Source organism: Carassius gibelio, chromosome B14, assembly GCF_023724105.1.
Source record: "Carassius gibelio isolate Cgi1373 ecotype wild population from Czech Republic chromosome B14, carGib1.2-hapl.c, whole genome shotgun sequence".
Lineage (NCBI taxonomy): Eukaryota > Metazoa > Chordata > Actinopteri > Cypriniformes > Cyprinidae > Carassius > Carassius gibelio.
The window spans coordinates 16055638-16073575 of record NC_068409.1 but is presented as its reverse complement, the minus strand read 5'-3'; the positions used below and the strand labels follow the sequence as shown (position 1 = coordinate 16073575).

The window sequence follows — 17938 nt, the reverse complement described above, 5'->3', positions numbered from 1 at the left end:
CACATTTTTCTTAGATACTTTCATTCACACCTAGTGTGAAGATGGTAATGGTCTGAACTGGTCCAATGTTCCCCTTCTTAATCCCTAGACACAAAAGAAGAGCAAAAGAAGGGTTGTAACACACTACAATAAAAACTAATAGTTTAAGAAATGTACAGAAACACATTGGCACTTAGCACGACTCACACACACTGATCATACTGTCTGTATGAAGATTTATTACATTTATTCTGATTCATGTTATTTCGGTGACAAAAGTTCCGCTGCAGTATTAATGTCATGAAGAGAAAAGAAGAGACCATAACATCTCACTGTTACTGATTCATCAAGCTGCTTAAAGCATTATGCGTAGAATCACTCATCAGTCTTTTCTCAATTACCAACACAGTTTCACTGATGATCCAGAACAAACAGTAAACCCGGATCTAGATCTAAACGTAAGCCCAGTTCCAGATCCAAAACTTAACCCAGATTCAGTTCCAGATCCAAACCCCGTTCCAGATCCAAAACTTAACCCAGATTCAGATCCAGATCCAAACCCAGATTCAGATCCAAATCTAAACCCAGATATAGTTCCAAAACCAGTTCCAGATCCAAAACTTAACCCAGATTCAGTTCCAGATCCAAACCCAGATCCAGAACCAGTTCCAGATCCAAAACTTAATCCAGATTCAGATCCAGATCCAAACCCAGTTCCAGATCCAGTTCTAGATCCAAAACTTAACCCAGATTCAGTTACAGATCCAAGGAGAGTTCCAGATCCAAACCCAGTTCCAAATACAAAACTTAACCCAGATTCTGTTCCAGATCCAAACCTAAACCCAGTTCCAGATCTAGATCCAAACCCAGTTCCAGATTCAAAACTTAACCCAGATTTATTTCCAGATCCAAACCCAGATTCAGATCCAGATCCAGTTCCAGATCCAAAACTAAACCCAGATGCAGATCCAGAGCCAAATCCAGTTCCAGATCCAAAAATAAACCTAGATTCAGATCTAGATCCAAAGCTAAACCCAGGATAGAGCGGCTGAGTGAATGTGGTCTGGACTGTGTGGATGAGGCTCATTGTGTCAGAGACGCTGTAGAAGGACAGAGTTCCTGCTCTGTGATCCACAAACACTCCTATTCTACTGCTGATGGACTTCACAGGGAGATAAGTCTCTATGTTATTGTGTCTGAATGAGTAACTGGAGGGAGAGCAGAACAAACTCCAGGACTGATCATTATTTCCAAAGAAACACTCATTACTACATCCCTTCCTGCTGATGCTCTTATATGACACTGATATAAACACACCTTTATCTCCACTCCACTCAATCTCCCAGTAACAGCGTCCACACACACTCTCTCTACACAACACCTGACACACATTATCAAATCTGTCTGGATGATCAGGATACGGCTGAAGTGAGTCAGTGGCAGTAATCAGTCTGTTGTTCTCAGACAGATGGAGGTAATTATTCACTGTGTTCAGATCCAGAGTGAGCTGATGGGAATCTGATGGAGATAAAACACATCAGAATCAGGAATTATGAATCGGTTTGATCTTTTCATGTAGCTGAACTCTTCATGTTCAGTGTATTATCAGTGTCTCAGTACAGATGAACATATTTCTGTGCAAAAGATCATTTACATAATTTATAAAACTCTTCTTTCACCTTCTACAGGAAGAACATGAAGACACTCAGAGAGTTTTTCTGCTTGTTTTCTTACTGACTTACATTGTAGGAAGTCCTTCCTAGTTCTGGGAACAATGTTGGTGAATGTGACTGTGGAAATCAACAGACATGAACAGTGTGATTCTCATGATCCTGCATCTATTCCTAAGACATTTTTAATATGATGTTCTCCGTGATACGAGATGATGATGGACTGGTTTCTGAGAGCAGATGAATCTCCAGGACTTTACCTCTGTCTGAGATCTTCTTGAGCTGCTCTTTACAGAAATCCTCCAGTTTGTCTCTCAGCTGATGAACAGATTCTCTCAGATCATCAAAAGAGACAAGAGAACTGAAGAGATCTTCATTTACATCTGTAGATTCAGGAGGTGCTGAGAGAGACTGGAAACTCTACAGAAAACAGAAATCAAAACTCATCAGCTCCACACTTCACCCAATAACCTGCTCCAACATCAGATTTGTGCAGCTCTTGCTGACTTGACTGATCTTTAGTAACTCATCTCAATCCAGCACTTTCACAGCATCAGCTCCATTCTTCTCATATTCATTATCACAACAGAGCTACAGATTCTAGTGTTTGCCTCTTACACTATATGTTAGCTTTCTAGTAAATAGATAGGATGATCAATTTTATAGAATTTTAGGATCACCTAATCCAATTTTGATGAACGTTACTCGGAATCTGTATAATTTCAGTTTCAGTATATTTCAGTATAAGTTTATTTAGCAGCTCAAACATTGAGATCAGTCTGAGAAATGCAGAAGACACAGAATCAGAGAAAATGTTCATACATTGCTCATTGGTGCTCTCTAGTGCTTCTCTAATTCAATGCATGATCAGATGAGAGTCTGGCTGATGATTATATAATAAGACACTCATGAACTGTTTCTCTGTGAGTCTCTGTCACAGCAGGATCTGCTCAAGTCCACTTTGATCCTGTTCTTGTAGATGTGTGTTACCTGCAGGAACTGGATGTGATCCTGTGTGTGTGAAAGCTGCTCCAGCTCAGCGTCTCTCCTCCTCAGATCATTGATCTCCTGCTCCAGTCGCTCCAGTCGTTCTTCAGCTCGACTCACTGCAGTCTTTTCCTGATCTCTGATCAGTCGTATCAGCTCAGAGCGGCTTCTCTCAATGGAGCGGATAAGCTCAGTAAAGATCCTCTCACTGTCCTCCACTGCTGTCTGTGCAGAGCGCTGTTAGGACACACAGTGATTCAGCTTCAGTGAGTCTGAACTGAGACGGAGACAAACTTCTCTTCTTCTCCAGACTCACCTTATGAGACTCCACAGTCTCTCTCAGCTGCTGGAGATCTTTCTCTCTCTGCTGGATTCTCTGCTGGAGCGTCTTCTGTGTCTCCTTCAGCTGCTCCTGCAGGACAAACAGATGATAGTGAGTGGTAGCCACAGAAAACTACTGGAAATAAATCATCATGAACAGATCAATCCAGTAAAAGTGGAGCTGAAAACTAATGGCTGTAGGTTCAAACTCCTGAAGTGATGTTCATTTACAATCATTATACATGAATTACTACAAGTGTAAGTATTATAAAAGTAAAAATGAGAACTTCAGACTGGCAGTTTTTCTGTGTTATGCGTAATTAAACTGTAGCTCTATAAAAAAATAGACTTGGATCACTACACTGAGCATTAACTTAACTGCTAGTGTTAAATACCTTTTTCTCTGTCCTCTGTGCTGTCGTTGATACAGTGTCGTGGTTTTTATGTTCATCCATCGTACACAGCACACATATACATTTCTGGTCAGTGCGACAGAAAACCTCGAGGATCTTCTCATGTTTCTGGCAGATCATCTCCTGCAGTCGTCCAGTGGCATCAATAACTTTGTGTGGCTTACGTGAATGAAACTCCTCATGACGGTCAAAATGAGTTTGACAGTAAGAGTCCAGACACATCAGACAGGACTTGACGGCTCTGTATTTTCTTCCAGTACAGACGTCACACTGAACATCTCCAGCTCCAGGCTCACAGTCATCAGAGAGTCTGGTCTTCCTCAGTTTCTCCACCACTTCAGCCAGCATGGTGTTTCTAGATAAAGCAGGTCTTGGACTGAAGGTCTGTCTGCACTGAGGACAGCTGTAGACTCTCTTCTGATCCTCCTGATCCCAGCAGTCTGTAATACAGATCTTACAGTAACTGTGTCCACAGGGAATAGCCACTGGATCCTTCAGGAGATCCAGACACACTGGACACAAGAACTCATCCTGAGAAACTCTGGCTTCAGCCATTTTACTGAATGAATACAGAGACACAAACACACAACAGCTCAACTACACTGCAGTTTCTCTTTCCCTGAACTCACGTGATTCCTGTTTTCTGGTTCTGTGTTTGAGTCATGTGAGTAAACAAAAGTGCTCCTGTAGAGTCTCTCTCTCTCTCTCTCTCTCTCGCTCTTCTCTCTCTCTCTCTCTCTCTCTCTCTCTCTCTCTCTCTCTCTCACACACACACACACACACAGAGAGAGAGAGAGAGAGAGAGAGAAAGTGTAATGCACTGCATGGAGTCTTTAGTGTCTGTTCTGTTAATATCAGTGTTGTGCATCATTCAAATGAACTGAGAACAATTTTAAATTACAAACAAGTTAATGGTTTTATTTGGTCATTTTAACTCATGACATCAGTCATGGTATTGAAGGTGGAAGAGAGTGCTGGTCATTTACTCTCCAACCAACAATTGCTGCTGGTACCGAGACTCGAACCCAATACCACTGGGTGACAAGTCCGACTCTGTAACATTTCCCATCTTAGTAAAGTTTCTACACTATATTTTTGTGTATGTAAATTTGTATGATCTAATTTTTAATTTTATTTTCATATTTAAAAAAAGGCACCTATAATAAAGTAACATAAGAAGGAAACCTGGCTGAGCTGATCGTTTAGATATATAAATCTGTGTGTAATTATCTTTCTCTAGTTCTCTCTCCTCAAAAGCACATTCTTCTCAGATCCTGCATGAGATCATATTCAGTCTCTTTTCAGAATAACTGTAGCTCAAAGCGTAGGAATTCAGTGAGCTTCTTCTTTAGAAATACACCTTCAGCATGTATAATGTCAGTGTATCCAGCAGCTCAAGCAGTGAGCTCAGTCTGAGAAACTCAGAAGAGAAAGAATTAGAGAAGATGTTCATTTGTTGCTCAACGGTGCTCTCTAGTGCTTCTCCAATTCACTGCATGCTGATGGGAAGATCTGCGAGAACAATAAAAAAAAAGTCTGTCAAAAGGCCATAAAGTACAGTGGCTGTAAAGTGACTTGGTCGGTTTACTTATTTTTGTCGTGGCCACGAGATATTAATTTGTGGAAATGACATATTGACTCGTGGGAATGTTATATGTCTTGGCCACAATACAATTTTGTCTAGGTAACGACATCCTTATGGCGTGGCCACGACTTCTTGTGTTGAGGGAATTACATGTTTTTCTCATGGCCAATTGCATATCACTGCACTTAGCTGCCTGCCCAACCGTCGAAGCTGCCCACCAGTCTGGTTCTCCCGCTAATAGCCCTCCAGTACCAGAGCCATGCAGGTTGAATCCACACGTCTGTCATCTGAAGAACACAAACGCCGGCTCGCAGCGGGACTCTGCCTTTACTGTGCCACACCAGATCATGTCATCCATGCCTGCCCAGTCAAGCCCCCATGTCTTTCGGTGAGTACTATCCATCAGAACCTTGTAATTTCCAAACTTACCACGATGCCAGTCCAAATAGTCACCCCAGAATGCACGGTTTCTGTTTCAGCCCTGGTGGACTCAGGCTCCTCGGGCAACTTCATCTCACAAAGCCTCCTAAGCCGTATCCAGTTGCCATGCTGTCGGCATGCACAGGAGCTTTGAGACAAAACTATACAAGGTAAGCCGTTAGTAAGTGGGTGGGTTACATTTCAGGCTCCTCCATTAATCCTCAAAATTGGGCTCTTCCATTAAGTGGAAATTAATTTCTTGGTACTGGAGGGACCCAGGGTTGATATCATCCTGGGACGTCCCTGGCTAACGTTACATTCTCCATAAATCAGGTGGAATTCATGTGAGGTAACTCATTGGAGTTGGAGCCATCAACATTGTCTCACCACTCTTCCTCATCCATTTCTCTGTTCTTCAGGTTGTCAAGTGGCTTCCACCCTTATCGAGAGCCCTGATACTGATGTTGCTCCAATGATCCCACCTGATTATATAGTGTTCAAAGATCTGTTCAGCAAGCAGGCAGCCACCCACTTACCATCCCACAGGCCATGGGACTGTGCCATGGACCTGCTGCCTGATGCTAAACTGCATAAGGGTCGAGTCTATCCACTGTCCATCCTTGAGTGCAAGGCTATGAAGTAATACGTCAAAGAGGCCATCAAGCAGGGATTCATTTGACCATCCAGCTCACTGGCTGCCTCCAGCTTCTTCTTCATGGGCAAGAAGGATGGGGGATTGAGGCCTTGCATTGACTATTGTGTCCTAAATTCACAGACAGTCAAGCTGCCGTATCCACTTCCCCTGGTCCCTGCCACCCCCCAAGCTGGACCTACTGAGTGCTTATAACCTTGTTCAAATCCGCAAAGGGGACAAATGGAAGACAGCCTTCATCTACCCTTCTGGTCACTACGAGTACTGCGTTATGCCGTATGGACTTGTTAACGTCCCCTCTATCTTCCACAGTTTCATGAATGAGGTGTTCTGGGAATTCCTCCACAAGTCAGCCTCAGTTTACATCGATGAGATCATGATCTATTCCCAGTTCCACAATCTGTGAAGGAACTCCAGATGTTCTTAGGATTTGCTAACTTCTTTATTCAAAACTTCAGTCTACATACTGCACCATTGACATCTCTCCTTAGAGGTAAGCCAAAGTCCCTGTCCTAGACTTTCACCACCCGTGAAATATTTCAAGTCCTGAAGAACACATTTAGCATGGCTCCCATCCTTCGCCACCCGAATCCTGAGTTTCCGTTTGTGTTTGAAGTGGACACCTCCACCACCGGCGTAGGAGCTGTGCTATCCATGATTGTCAGCCCCATTATCTGTAGCACAGACAGACAAAAACCTGCTCCCCTGGGAGGCCCAGAAGGGAGGATTTATGTTAACTGGCTCTGGACATCTAGGCAGCCAACGGACCTTCTTGGTCCTCCAAGCTCGATACTCGTGCCCCAGTATGTCCCAGGATGTCATAAGGTATGTCCGCAGTTGCTCTGTCTGTGCCATGACTTCCACTCCACATCAGCTCCCAGCAGGCAAATTTGTACCCCTACTTGTTCCTCGAAGGCCCTGGTCCCATCTGGGGATTGACTTCATAACTGACCTGCCCAACTCTGAAGGTAACACATGCATCTTGGTAGTTGTGGATAGCTTCTCTAAAGCCTGTAAATGAATTCCCCTAACATGATTACCAACTGCCCTGGAAACTGCAGAACATCTATTCAACCATGTCTTCCCCAATTCATCCCCAGGGTATGGAAAGCCTTCTTCCATCTATTAGGGGTGATGGTAAACTTATCAACTTAGTACCAACCGCAGACTAATGGCCAGACTGAGCAGAAGATCCAAGAACTTGTACGGTACTTCCGGGCATAGTGCCAAGGAAACCAGCACAGCTGGAACCGTCTCCTTCCCTGGGCCGAGAACTAAGTACCACCGGCATCACTCCCTTCCAGTGCATGCTCAGCTACCAAACCCCTTTGTTCCCCTGGACAGGTGAACCTTCAGATATTCCAGCTGTGGACTACTGGTTCAGAACAAGCGAGAAAGTGTGGGACTCAGCTCATATCCACCCCAGCATGCCATACAGAGACACAAGGCTTTTGCGGATGCTCGACTTGCCGCCACTCCAGTTTACAATCCAGGGGATAAAGTATGGCTATCAACAAGGGATCTGCGTCTCCGTCAGCAATGCATGAAGCTGAGTCACTGCTACATTGGTCTGTTCATGGTCGAGAGCCAGATCAACGAGGTCACCTACAGGCTCCCATTACCTCTCAGGTGCTGTATTCACCCCTCATTCAATGTTTCACTACTCAAACCCTTCTTTCCTTCCACTGCAGATGCCCTGGAACCTCAGGAGCCCCCTCCTCCGGAAATCCTAGCCCAACCATCCATGTACCAGGTGAAGGAAATCCTATTCTCGCGGCAACAGGGTGCCCAGCTGGAATACCTGGTGGACTGGGAGGGGTACAGACCAGAGGAACATTCCTGGGTGGCCCGGGATGACATTCTAGACCTCATGCTTCTTGAAGAGTTCCATCGACAACATCCTGATGGGAATGCTGCCCAGCGTTGGTCAAACTTTTTAAAAAGTTGAGGGAACACATATCAAGATATGCCTCAGAGAGTTCCAGATGTCTGTAACATTCATGCCGAAATCTCACAGTGGCTTTATTTGGTATAGATGTCGCTGGTGAAAGATGCTAAAGAGACCCTGCAGGCCTTATCCCTTTTTCTTCAGAGGAGAACACTGCGGTCCATGTAACAAGCCAATGCATGAATGAAGAATTTGAAGGTTTCCACACGTTCAAGGGTGTAAATGTATCTAAATAAAAAAAATGTATATTAGACCTATTATATATATATATATATATATATATATATATATATATATATATATATATATATAAAACAAAGGTTTTCTGTTAATGAGATTTTGTTCCAGTTTTTTGACAGAGAAAGTGACAGAACAATGAGTCTGAGACAGATATTAATGTTGAGGAGGACACTGATTATAAGGCATCCTCCTCAGATGAGAATGAGACTCTAGTGTTGATCCTCCTGTTGTTTCTCAACCAACAGCAGACACAATACCTTCCAATAATTAAAAGATGCTATGATCCTGCTCACAATTTGAATAACAGTAAGCTTAGTGCTGCTTATGTCATTAAAGTGGTTCAAGGACCCACCAGATATACTGTCAGCCATGTCCAAGATATTACATTTGAGCTGTTCATTACACCATCAGTTGAAAAGAAAATAGTTGAAATGAGTGTTTTGTGTGTTTGATGTGGCTGACTTGCAAGCCTACATTGGGTTGCTCATTTTGGCAGGAGTGTGTAAGTCAAAATGAGAAACAACAGAAAGCCTTTGAAATGATGACACTGGAAGGTCAATATTCCCAGCCACCATGTTTCTAAAGACATTCCATGTTTTCTCTAATGTCATATGCTTTGCTGACAAAGAAACACGAAAGCGCAGATGAGAGCATGACAAACCTGCAGCAATACTGTATATATGGTAGAAATGGGTCCAGCGATTACCTCCTCTTTACATTCCAGGCCCCCAGATCACTGTGGATGAATGTCTAAATCCATTTCATGACTGCTGTCCCTTCAAACAAAACATGCCAAGCAAACCGGCCAAATATGGCATACAAATTTGGACCGCATATGGTGTAAAGTCCATCTATGCCTGGGATATGCAGGTGTACGCTGGTGAATCCCCTGGACAAGCACCTGAAAAAAAGGCATTAGAGCTGTACTAGACATGACTGAGAGACTGCATGACCATAACATTACATGTGATCATTTTTTAAAGGTCCGTGACATCTTGTTCAGATACATTGCATCATGGATTCTATAAAATATCAACAGATAAAAAATATATATAAATTTATATACAACTGTCTAGTAATTCCAACAGAACAATGATCCAAAACAAACATCAAAATTAACACAAAAATGTGTCACCAATCACAATATGAAGATTCTGCCATGGCTGTCCCAATCCTCTGACCTGAACCCTGTAGAAAATGAGTGGGGTGAACTGAAGAGAAGAAGAACCAACATGCTGCTGTGAATCTGAAAGATTTGGAGAGATTCTAGATGAAGATCGAGGAATTGTCACTGATCTCTTGTTGGGTGTTCTCCAAACTCTTCAGTGGCCTGTAGCCAGAAGAGAGATAAACAAACTCAGAGTTGCAGAATAAGTTTTGAGTTGACAAAAACCGATAAAGCCCACCTTGTTTAGATCAGGGGCCTGTACCATGATGGTAGCTGAACAAACTCAAAGTTACAGGATTAGTTTTGAGTTGACAAAACCAAACCAGCAACTCCAATCCGTCTTTATTGGTACCATGAGGCTGATCATCAACTTTCTGCCAACTCAGGCTTGATGTAGAGTTAATGCATGTGCATATGAAAGTAATGAACAACCAATCACATGCCTTGAAATTGTGATTCACTTCTCATGAGAGAGTCAGTGTAATTCACTAGCAAAGATGAAAAGATTGAACAATATGAAGAATTTAAACACATTTACATGCTATGAAATGATCTATCCATGATACATCTATCCACATATTAATATATAAATCACATAAAATAACTAAGTAATTATCATTAAACCCAGACAATTATATTTTTTAGTACTAGTCACCTTTAATTTGGAGCAAGAGAAACTGGGGAATGACTTTTTTCATCAGACTTGTGTCACTTTGCTCACATCTGATCAGGGCTTGAAAACGAAAAAAAAAAATTCTGCCGGTGTTCACTCCGAGCAGAATCGATATTTTAACGTTTCTGTTCTACGTTCCTCTGATATTATTACCGTTCCGAAACCGGTTCGGGAGGAAGAAATACCGGTTAATAACGTTTTTAATATATATATATATATATATATATATATATATATATATATATATATTTGCCTATAATTTGCCTAATAATAATAATTTAATAATAAAGTATAGTGTTTTCCTTATTCAAAAAAAGGAAAAAAATAGAGATCTAACGCTTACAGTTTACAGCTTGCACCAGATTTTGTCCAAATGCAAGCTAGGCCTATACTATACTATCTATCAACACTTTAAAAGTATTTTTAAGATATTTATAAAATGTTTGCTGCATTGTTAAAGAAAAACACTTGTATAAGATTGCGTTTTGAGAGTAAAAAATAAATAAAAATAAAAATAAAAACGTAAGTCGCGGTTCACAATGCATTTTATTAGCCCTATTACTTTCCGAAATAATGAAGGCTAAAATGCCTGTAGTATGAAGCAATATTTTTAAAAACATTATAAAAACAGTTATTATTTTCACTTCAAATCAAATCCTCTAAAGTTTAGGCTATAAAAACCTCAATCCAAAAACAAATGAATGTAAGCTGAAGCTGGCACATACCTCTCCCACTCGGCACGAATCCAAATATCTGGATGCTAAAATGTTATTTAATATAAAGAATATATAATAATAATAAATGTATAATAAGTAACGCTGTATTTGCGTCAGACAGACGGACTCCAAATTTCATTCAATAATTATTTTGAAGTTAATATCAAATGAAAACTGTTCAGCTTCTGGGAACTTTGTGAAGCTCCGCTAGGCTATTTTAGTTCCCCTCACTCCACAACAAAATAATTTCAATTAACAGTATTTAGAAAAGAAAAAAAAAAACAACAATTACAAATATAAGAAGATATAGCAATATTAACAAGAAACCAAAACTAATTAATTTAGACTAAAACGAAACTGAAACCAAGGTTGGGTTTCTCATTCGACACAAAATCAAAGTGTCCCTGTTCGCCATGTATTTAAATAACAAATTATTCAAAAAAAAAAAAAAAAAATAGCCTAATGTTTGTAAACATTGTCTGTCTGCATTTTGTCTATTTCTGAATGAAATAAAAAAAATTATCTAAAAAACGTATACACAAATTTCTCTCTCTCTAGGCTATATATATATATATATATATATATATATATATATATATATATATATATATATATATATATATATATATATATATATATATATATATTAACCATGCAGGACAACCTTTTTAAATATTTTGACAATTTACTGAAAATAAATAAATGACTTTTTAAACCGTTTAACTGATTAATAAGTTTGCAGAGATGTATAGTAACGAAGTAGAACTACTTCACTACTGTACTTAAGTACTAAAAGGCGGTATCTGTACTTTACTAGAGTATTATTTTTTTCTCCTACTTCCACTTTTACTTCGGTACATATTTTCGCTGAGTTTAATACTTTTACTCCGATATTTTTTTTTATGTGCTGCATCGTTACTCGTTACAATTATAAAAATGTTACGAATCATTCCATTACAAACCACTGCCAGAACTGTAGATGGCAGGTTTGATGAAGCTGGCACATCATTGAGCGAATCAAGCGAGACAGCTCGTGCTGACTGAACTGCTGTGAAGAGAGAGATGAACACCGAGCCGAGCCAGATAATGACTCGTTCACGAGTCAAGAACCGGTTGCATCGGTTCTCGGGTGACCAGAAACGTTAGTTCTTTCTGACAGTTCGATTCAATAAACCAGTTGAAGAAAACAGTTCACCGATTCTTTTGCGCTCGATGCAATGGCGTCATTGGCGTTGACTGCACATGGGCTCATCATAACATTAACACAGAATCAGTTCAGAATCAATCACCAAAAGAATCAGTTCGTTCCAGACGCTCTGTGTGTCGGTTTGCTTCACGCTAAATCACACATGCGCAGTATCATCAGCTCCTCGGTTCACGAATCGGACGCGTCTGACAGAAACGGTTCTTGACTCGTGAACGAGTCATTATCTGGCTCGGCTCGGTGTTCATCTTCAGTTCTCTCTTCACAGCAGTTCAGTCAGTGTACTGTTTGAGTCAATGAATTACTCCGGGATATTGTTTTTTTTTAACTCAGAGGGAGTGTCAGACACATTAAACAAGTTAACAGCTTAATTCATTTGTGGATTAATGCGTATTGGAGACGCGAAACGAAACGAACGATATTTTGACAGGAACAGAACCAGAAACATAAACTAAATGATTTTTTTTTAGTTCCGAACAGAATCGAAAATTTGAAATGGACATAAACCGGTTATTTTATCGTTCTGTTTAATGTTTGAAATTTGCCGTCAACCAATCACGAATTCCAGCAGTAGACTACAGCATTCACAAATGTGATGCTGAAGCAAGCAAGTGAAATGTCCGCTCAGCTGTGAACTCAATCAAGTCTCAATGGCAATGCACCTCCTTCAGGGCCGGATTAAGACCAAATTGGGCCTGATGACGCAGCGCAAAAAGGGCATTTTTTTTAGGCGTTGGTGCATGTGCATTCGACACTCAAGTAGAGACCTGGGAGTACCGCGGGACCCAGCGCAACCGAGTGCGTCGCGGGACAATATTTGATTGGTGAATGATATTATTGTGTGCGGGTTGCGGGAAAATAAAGTTATTTGCGGGACTCCCACAAGATGCAAATATCTAGCAAAATAAAATTACTAAAAACAGATAAACCTTTATTTATAATAGACTAAAATAAAATAAAATAGACTTTGCGGAATGGGAGGATGCTAATGAAACCATGGACAGCGACGTGTAATTCCATTCCGAAATAGCGAGAGATCCAGTGGTGGAAAAGGCGATATCAAGAGTTTCCGAGATTAAGCAAAGCAAATCAAAGTAACACTGCAATGCAAAGTAACACTTTTGTTAAATATTTAAAATTGGTCTATTTTTTTTTTCGTTTAATGTTTGAAGAAAAGAAGGCATTCTTAAGCAGTAGGCTATAGGCTAATGAAATAAACTCTATTCTTACTTTTTTACTGTATTTCTATGTTCTATTTTCTTAAGTTTCTTGTTCGTTCCTTTCATCCATTTAATTAAATGCAAATAAAACGAAACATTTGGGTTTTTTTTACATTTATATTCAACAGGCGAGCAATTGAAAAAAAAAATAACAGAGTAGCAGGCAGAATATGCAATGGATTAAAAAAAAACGTATACTTTACCCGCGGGATTTTGCGCGCGGGAGCGGGAGAAAATAACATATATTTTTGCCCGAGCGGGATAAAATCTTGCGGGAGCGGGACAGAAAAATCCATCCCACGCGGTCTCTACACTCAAGCGCCAGCATGCTTACCCTTTTTCTGCCCAACCGAGGACCGCAGCTCTCCTTTGATTATTCCTAACTTTGAGAAGCTCCACCCGGCAGAGTCATTGGGCACCATCATGCACAGATAGATGCGCTAACCAAATGGAAACGTCTGAGAAAGATTTAACGATGGCAAGAGCTCGTACAAGCTCTGATTCGTTCACAGTCACCGGTTTCTGAGTGCAGCAAACACAGATCAGCTGATTTTGACAGATTAATAATCAGTTAAATGGTTTAAAAAGTCATTTATTTATTTACAGTATATTATCAAAATATTTAAAAAAGGTTTTCCTGCATGGTTATATATATATATATATATATATATATATATATATATATATATATATATATATATATATATATATATATATATATAACCATGCAGGAAAACCTTTTTTAAATATTTAAAAATAACCTAATATTTGTAAACATTTTGTGTCTGCATTGTCGATTTCTGAATGAACGTATATATACATACGTTTTTTAGAGAAAACAATTATTTCATTCAGAAATAGACAATGCAGACACAAAATGTTTACAAATATTAGGTTATTTTTTTATATAATCATTTTGTTATTCAAATACATCGCACATACGGAAACTTTGATTTTGTGTCAAATGAGAAAACCAATGTTGGTTTCAGTTTCGTTTTAGTCTAAATTAATTAGTTTTTGGTTTGTCGTTAATATTGCTATAGCTTCTTATATTTGTAATTCTTGTTCTTTTATAAATACTGTTAAATGATTTTTTTTTTTTTTTTTTTTTTTTTTTTTGGAGTGAGGGGAACTAAAATATATATTTTTAAACATTTTGCTTTAGACTACAGGCATTTTAGCCTTCATTATTTCAGAAAGTAATAGGGCTAATAAAAATGCAATGAGCCCCGACTTAAGTTTTTTTTTTTTTTTTACTCTCGAAACAATCTTTTACGAGTGTTTTACTTATTTATTTTTTAACAATGCAGCAAACATTTTTAAATATCTTAAAAATACTTTTAAAGTGTTGAGAGTTTTTTTTTTTTTTAAGTAGGCCTATCTTACATTTGGACAAAATCTGGTGCAAGCTGTAAAGTGTAAGCGTTAGATCTCCATTTTTTTCCTTACGCTATACTTTATTATTATTATTATTATTATTAAATTATTATTATTAGGCAAATAATAGGCAAAAAAATATTGTTTTTAAAAAATAACGTTATTAACCGGTATTTCTTCCTCCCGAACCGGTTTCGGAAAGGTAATAATATCAGAGGAACGTAGAACAGAAACGTTAAAATATGGATTCTGCTCGGAGTGAACCAATTGAATTTTTTTTTTCGTTTTCAAGCCCTGATTTTAATATTAAATGTTCAAACTGTAAATTAATAATAATAATAATAATAATAATAATAATTATTTACATTTATATAGCGCTTTTCTAGACACTCAAAGCGCTTACATAGTCAAGGGGTATCTCCTCATCCACCACCAGTGTGCAGCATCCACCTGATGATGCGACGGCAGCCATAGTGCGCCAGAACGCTCACCACACACCAGCTTACTGATGGAGAGGAGACAGAGTGATGAAGCCAATCAGCGGATATGGGGATTGTTAGGAGGCCATGATGGTCAGAGGCCAATTGGCGAATTTAGCCAGGATGCCGAGGTCACACCTCTACTCTTTCCGAAAGACATCCTGGGATTTTTAATGACCACAGAGAGTCAGGACCTCGGTTTAATGTCTCATCCGAAGGATGGTGCTTGTTGACAGTATAGTGTCCCCATCACTACACTGGGGCGCTAGGACCCACACAGACCACAGGGTGAGCGCCCCCTGCTGGCCTCACTAGCACCTCTTCAAGCAGCAACCTAGTGTTCTCAGGAGGTCTCCCATCCAGGTACTGACCAGGCTCAGCCCTGCTTAGCTTCAGTGGGAAACCGGTCTTGGGCTCCAGGGTGATATGGCTGCTTAAATAACTTAAATAAAATAAAATAATTTTCATAATTTTGGTTGTTCATGGCACGTTACTGCTTCGTCATGGTGAATGCTTATTGGTCACCAAGTAAACTTGTTACATTTGATTTGCAGCAGGAGCGCAAAATCCATTTCAATTTGAAAAACAGTTTGTCCATCTTCCGTCTATATTATAGACATTTGTTAGCAGCTAATTGTAAAAAAAAAAAAAAAAAAATGGATTAACGAAAATGGTTTAGACCTCCACAGGCTCGTCAATCAGTAGACTTAGATACTCCGGCCACGACCACCAGTACCACGGTCTATGAGAGCCCAGCTGGCCCTTCATCTGCGAATGCTAGCTCCAGACAACCGCCAAAAGATTCAACTAGCACAGCCATAGACCAACAATCTTCAAGTCCTTCCAGTCAGCAGACAGCAGTAGATGATATCGGGACTGACAGGCCTGTCCAAATTGTGTTAAAACAGTATCCTGTAACAGTTTACAGTGTAAGGGGCGATCATTCGTTGATAAATGGTTTCACAACAGAGTGTGGTTGGAGTACAGTGTCAAGGCAGATGCAGTATTTTGTTTTTCCTGTCAACAAATGGATGTTCAGCTTTACTAGAAAATCTGGAACATTGGATGCCTTCGCGTCTGTGAGATATCGTAACTGGAAACAAGCTATGGCCAAAGACCGTGGATTTCATAAACATGAAACTTCGAGGGACCACCTGTCTTGTTATGCAATGTGGAAGGAGAGGGAGATGCGTATGAGGTATCAACGCTTGTCAATGCAGATCAACTCAGGAAAAACCGGTATTATGTGTCCTCTCTAATAGATGTGGTTGGGTTCTTGGTTGAAAACCAGTTGCCACTACGGGGGAAGATTGACGCTTTTGATGACTTGTCGGAAGGGGGGTCTGGACTTTTCCTTTCCATGCTTTATTACACTATCCAAAAGGATCCTGAATTGGCTAATGTGGTGAAGACAATCCCTCTCAATGCCACTTACACCTGTCATGATATGCAAAATGAACTTATAAGAACACTCAGTAATGTGGTGACAGAGGCTATAGTGGAGGAAGTTGGTGAGTCCTATTACACTTTGAAAGTTGATGGGACGCGTGACCTCACAAGATGTGAAAATATATCGATTGTGCTTCGATTTGTGAATAAGTCTTACGAAGTTACAGAGCGTCTGCTGTGCATCGCTACGGCTCAGAAAGGTGACCGACAGGCATTGACTGACACCACTCTGACTGAGCTTAACAAGGTTGGCTTGGATAGCTCAAAAATTCTGAGTCAGGAATATGATGGAGCGGCACTTATATCGGGGAAACGTGGTGGTGTTCAGGAAATTCTACAGGACAGACTTGGACGTGAGATACCATATGTGCACTGACTTAACCATCAGTTGCATTTGGTTGTTGTTCATGGCATGTCTGCAGAGACCGCACTTTCAGAGTTTTTCCAGGTGTGCGATTCCCTGTACAAGTTCTGTAGAAAGCCAACTGTTGCTATGCATTATAAAGGTGCGCATCTTAAACGTCTACTGGAGCAGAGTTGGACAGGGCATCTTGCCACTGTATCAGTCATTCTTAAGTCATTTAATGACATAAAATCGATTCTGACCTATGCTGACACTGTGCTGAACTATGGCTCAGAGACGAGAATGGAAGCTACAGGTCTGCTGCGTGAGATATCTGAGCCAAGTTTCATGTTCCTTGCCAACTTAACCCACAGAGTCCTTTCTCTATTGGACCCACCGAACAAGCTTCTTCAGAGAGAGGACACTGACTTGTTGACAGGTTTCAGTGTTGTGGCGAGTGCAAAAGGATGTGTTAAAAAACTCCGTTGTGATGAAGAGTTTAAGCAGATGCTGGATACTGCCACGCACACCAGCGAGTCACTGAGACCCGGGCCAAAGCGGAGACGCATAGAGAGCACACGGATGGATGGTTACATCGTTACAGGGCCTACAGGAGGAAACAGAGGTGATGGTGACGTGGAAACTGAACTTCGGAGATTGTACTACAACACTATTGATTCAGTGGTTGGGGAACTGGAGCGTAGATTCAGCGAGCACAACTCACAACTGGCCAGTGCACTTGCAGCACTAAATCCAGAGGCTGATAACTTTCTTGATGTGAAAGCAGTGAAGCATATTCTCGACCTGTCAAGCAATGCAGGGAGACTGGACCATACAGCACATCATCTCAACGTACCACAACCATCTGATTGCCATGCCCAGTGTGCTGACTGCTTTCAAACATGCATTGTCATTTGGTGCATCCACAGCAATGTGTGAGAATTCATTCTCCACTCTGAAAAATGTTTTTTTTGGAGCACAGACGCACAATGCTACACGAGAGAAAGGCCAGGTTAGTGAAGCTTGCATTCGAGAAAGACTTGACATGCAAATACACAAGCGAATGGAAGGACACGGTGCTTAGACGGTTCAGT

The 17938-nt window shown here is 40.4% G+C and overlaps 1 protein-coding gene and 1 pseudogene across 1 annotated transcript; both read right to left on the bottom strand.

Annotated features, from left to right (window-relative positions):
• Nucleotides 1–208: 208 nt before the first annotated feature.
• LOC127971417 (tripartite motif-containing protein 16-like) lies at nucleotides 209–4008 on the bottom strand. Its single transcript, XM_052574422.1, has 6 exons — nucleotides 3353–4008; nucleotides 2953–3048; nucleotides 2640–2873; nucleotides 1910–2069; nucleotides 1722–1769; nucleotides 209–1497 (listed from the first exon to the last, which is right to left on the bottom strand). Exons 1-6 carry the CDS (start codon nucleotides 3923–3925, stop codon nucleotides 377–379), a joined length of 2232 nt encoding a protein of 743 aa, XP_052430382.1. The 5' UTR covers nucleotides 3926–4008; the 3' UTR covers nucleotides 209–376.
• Nucleotides 4009–15373: 11365 nt separating this feature from the next.
• LOC127971992 (uncharacterized) lies at nucleotides 15374–15490 on the bottom strand (annotated as a pseudogene).
• Nucleotides 15491–17938: the final 2448 nt, after the last annotated feature.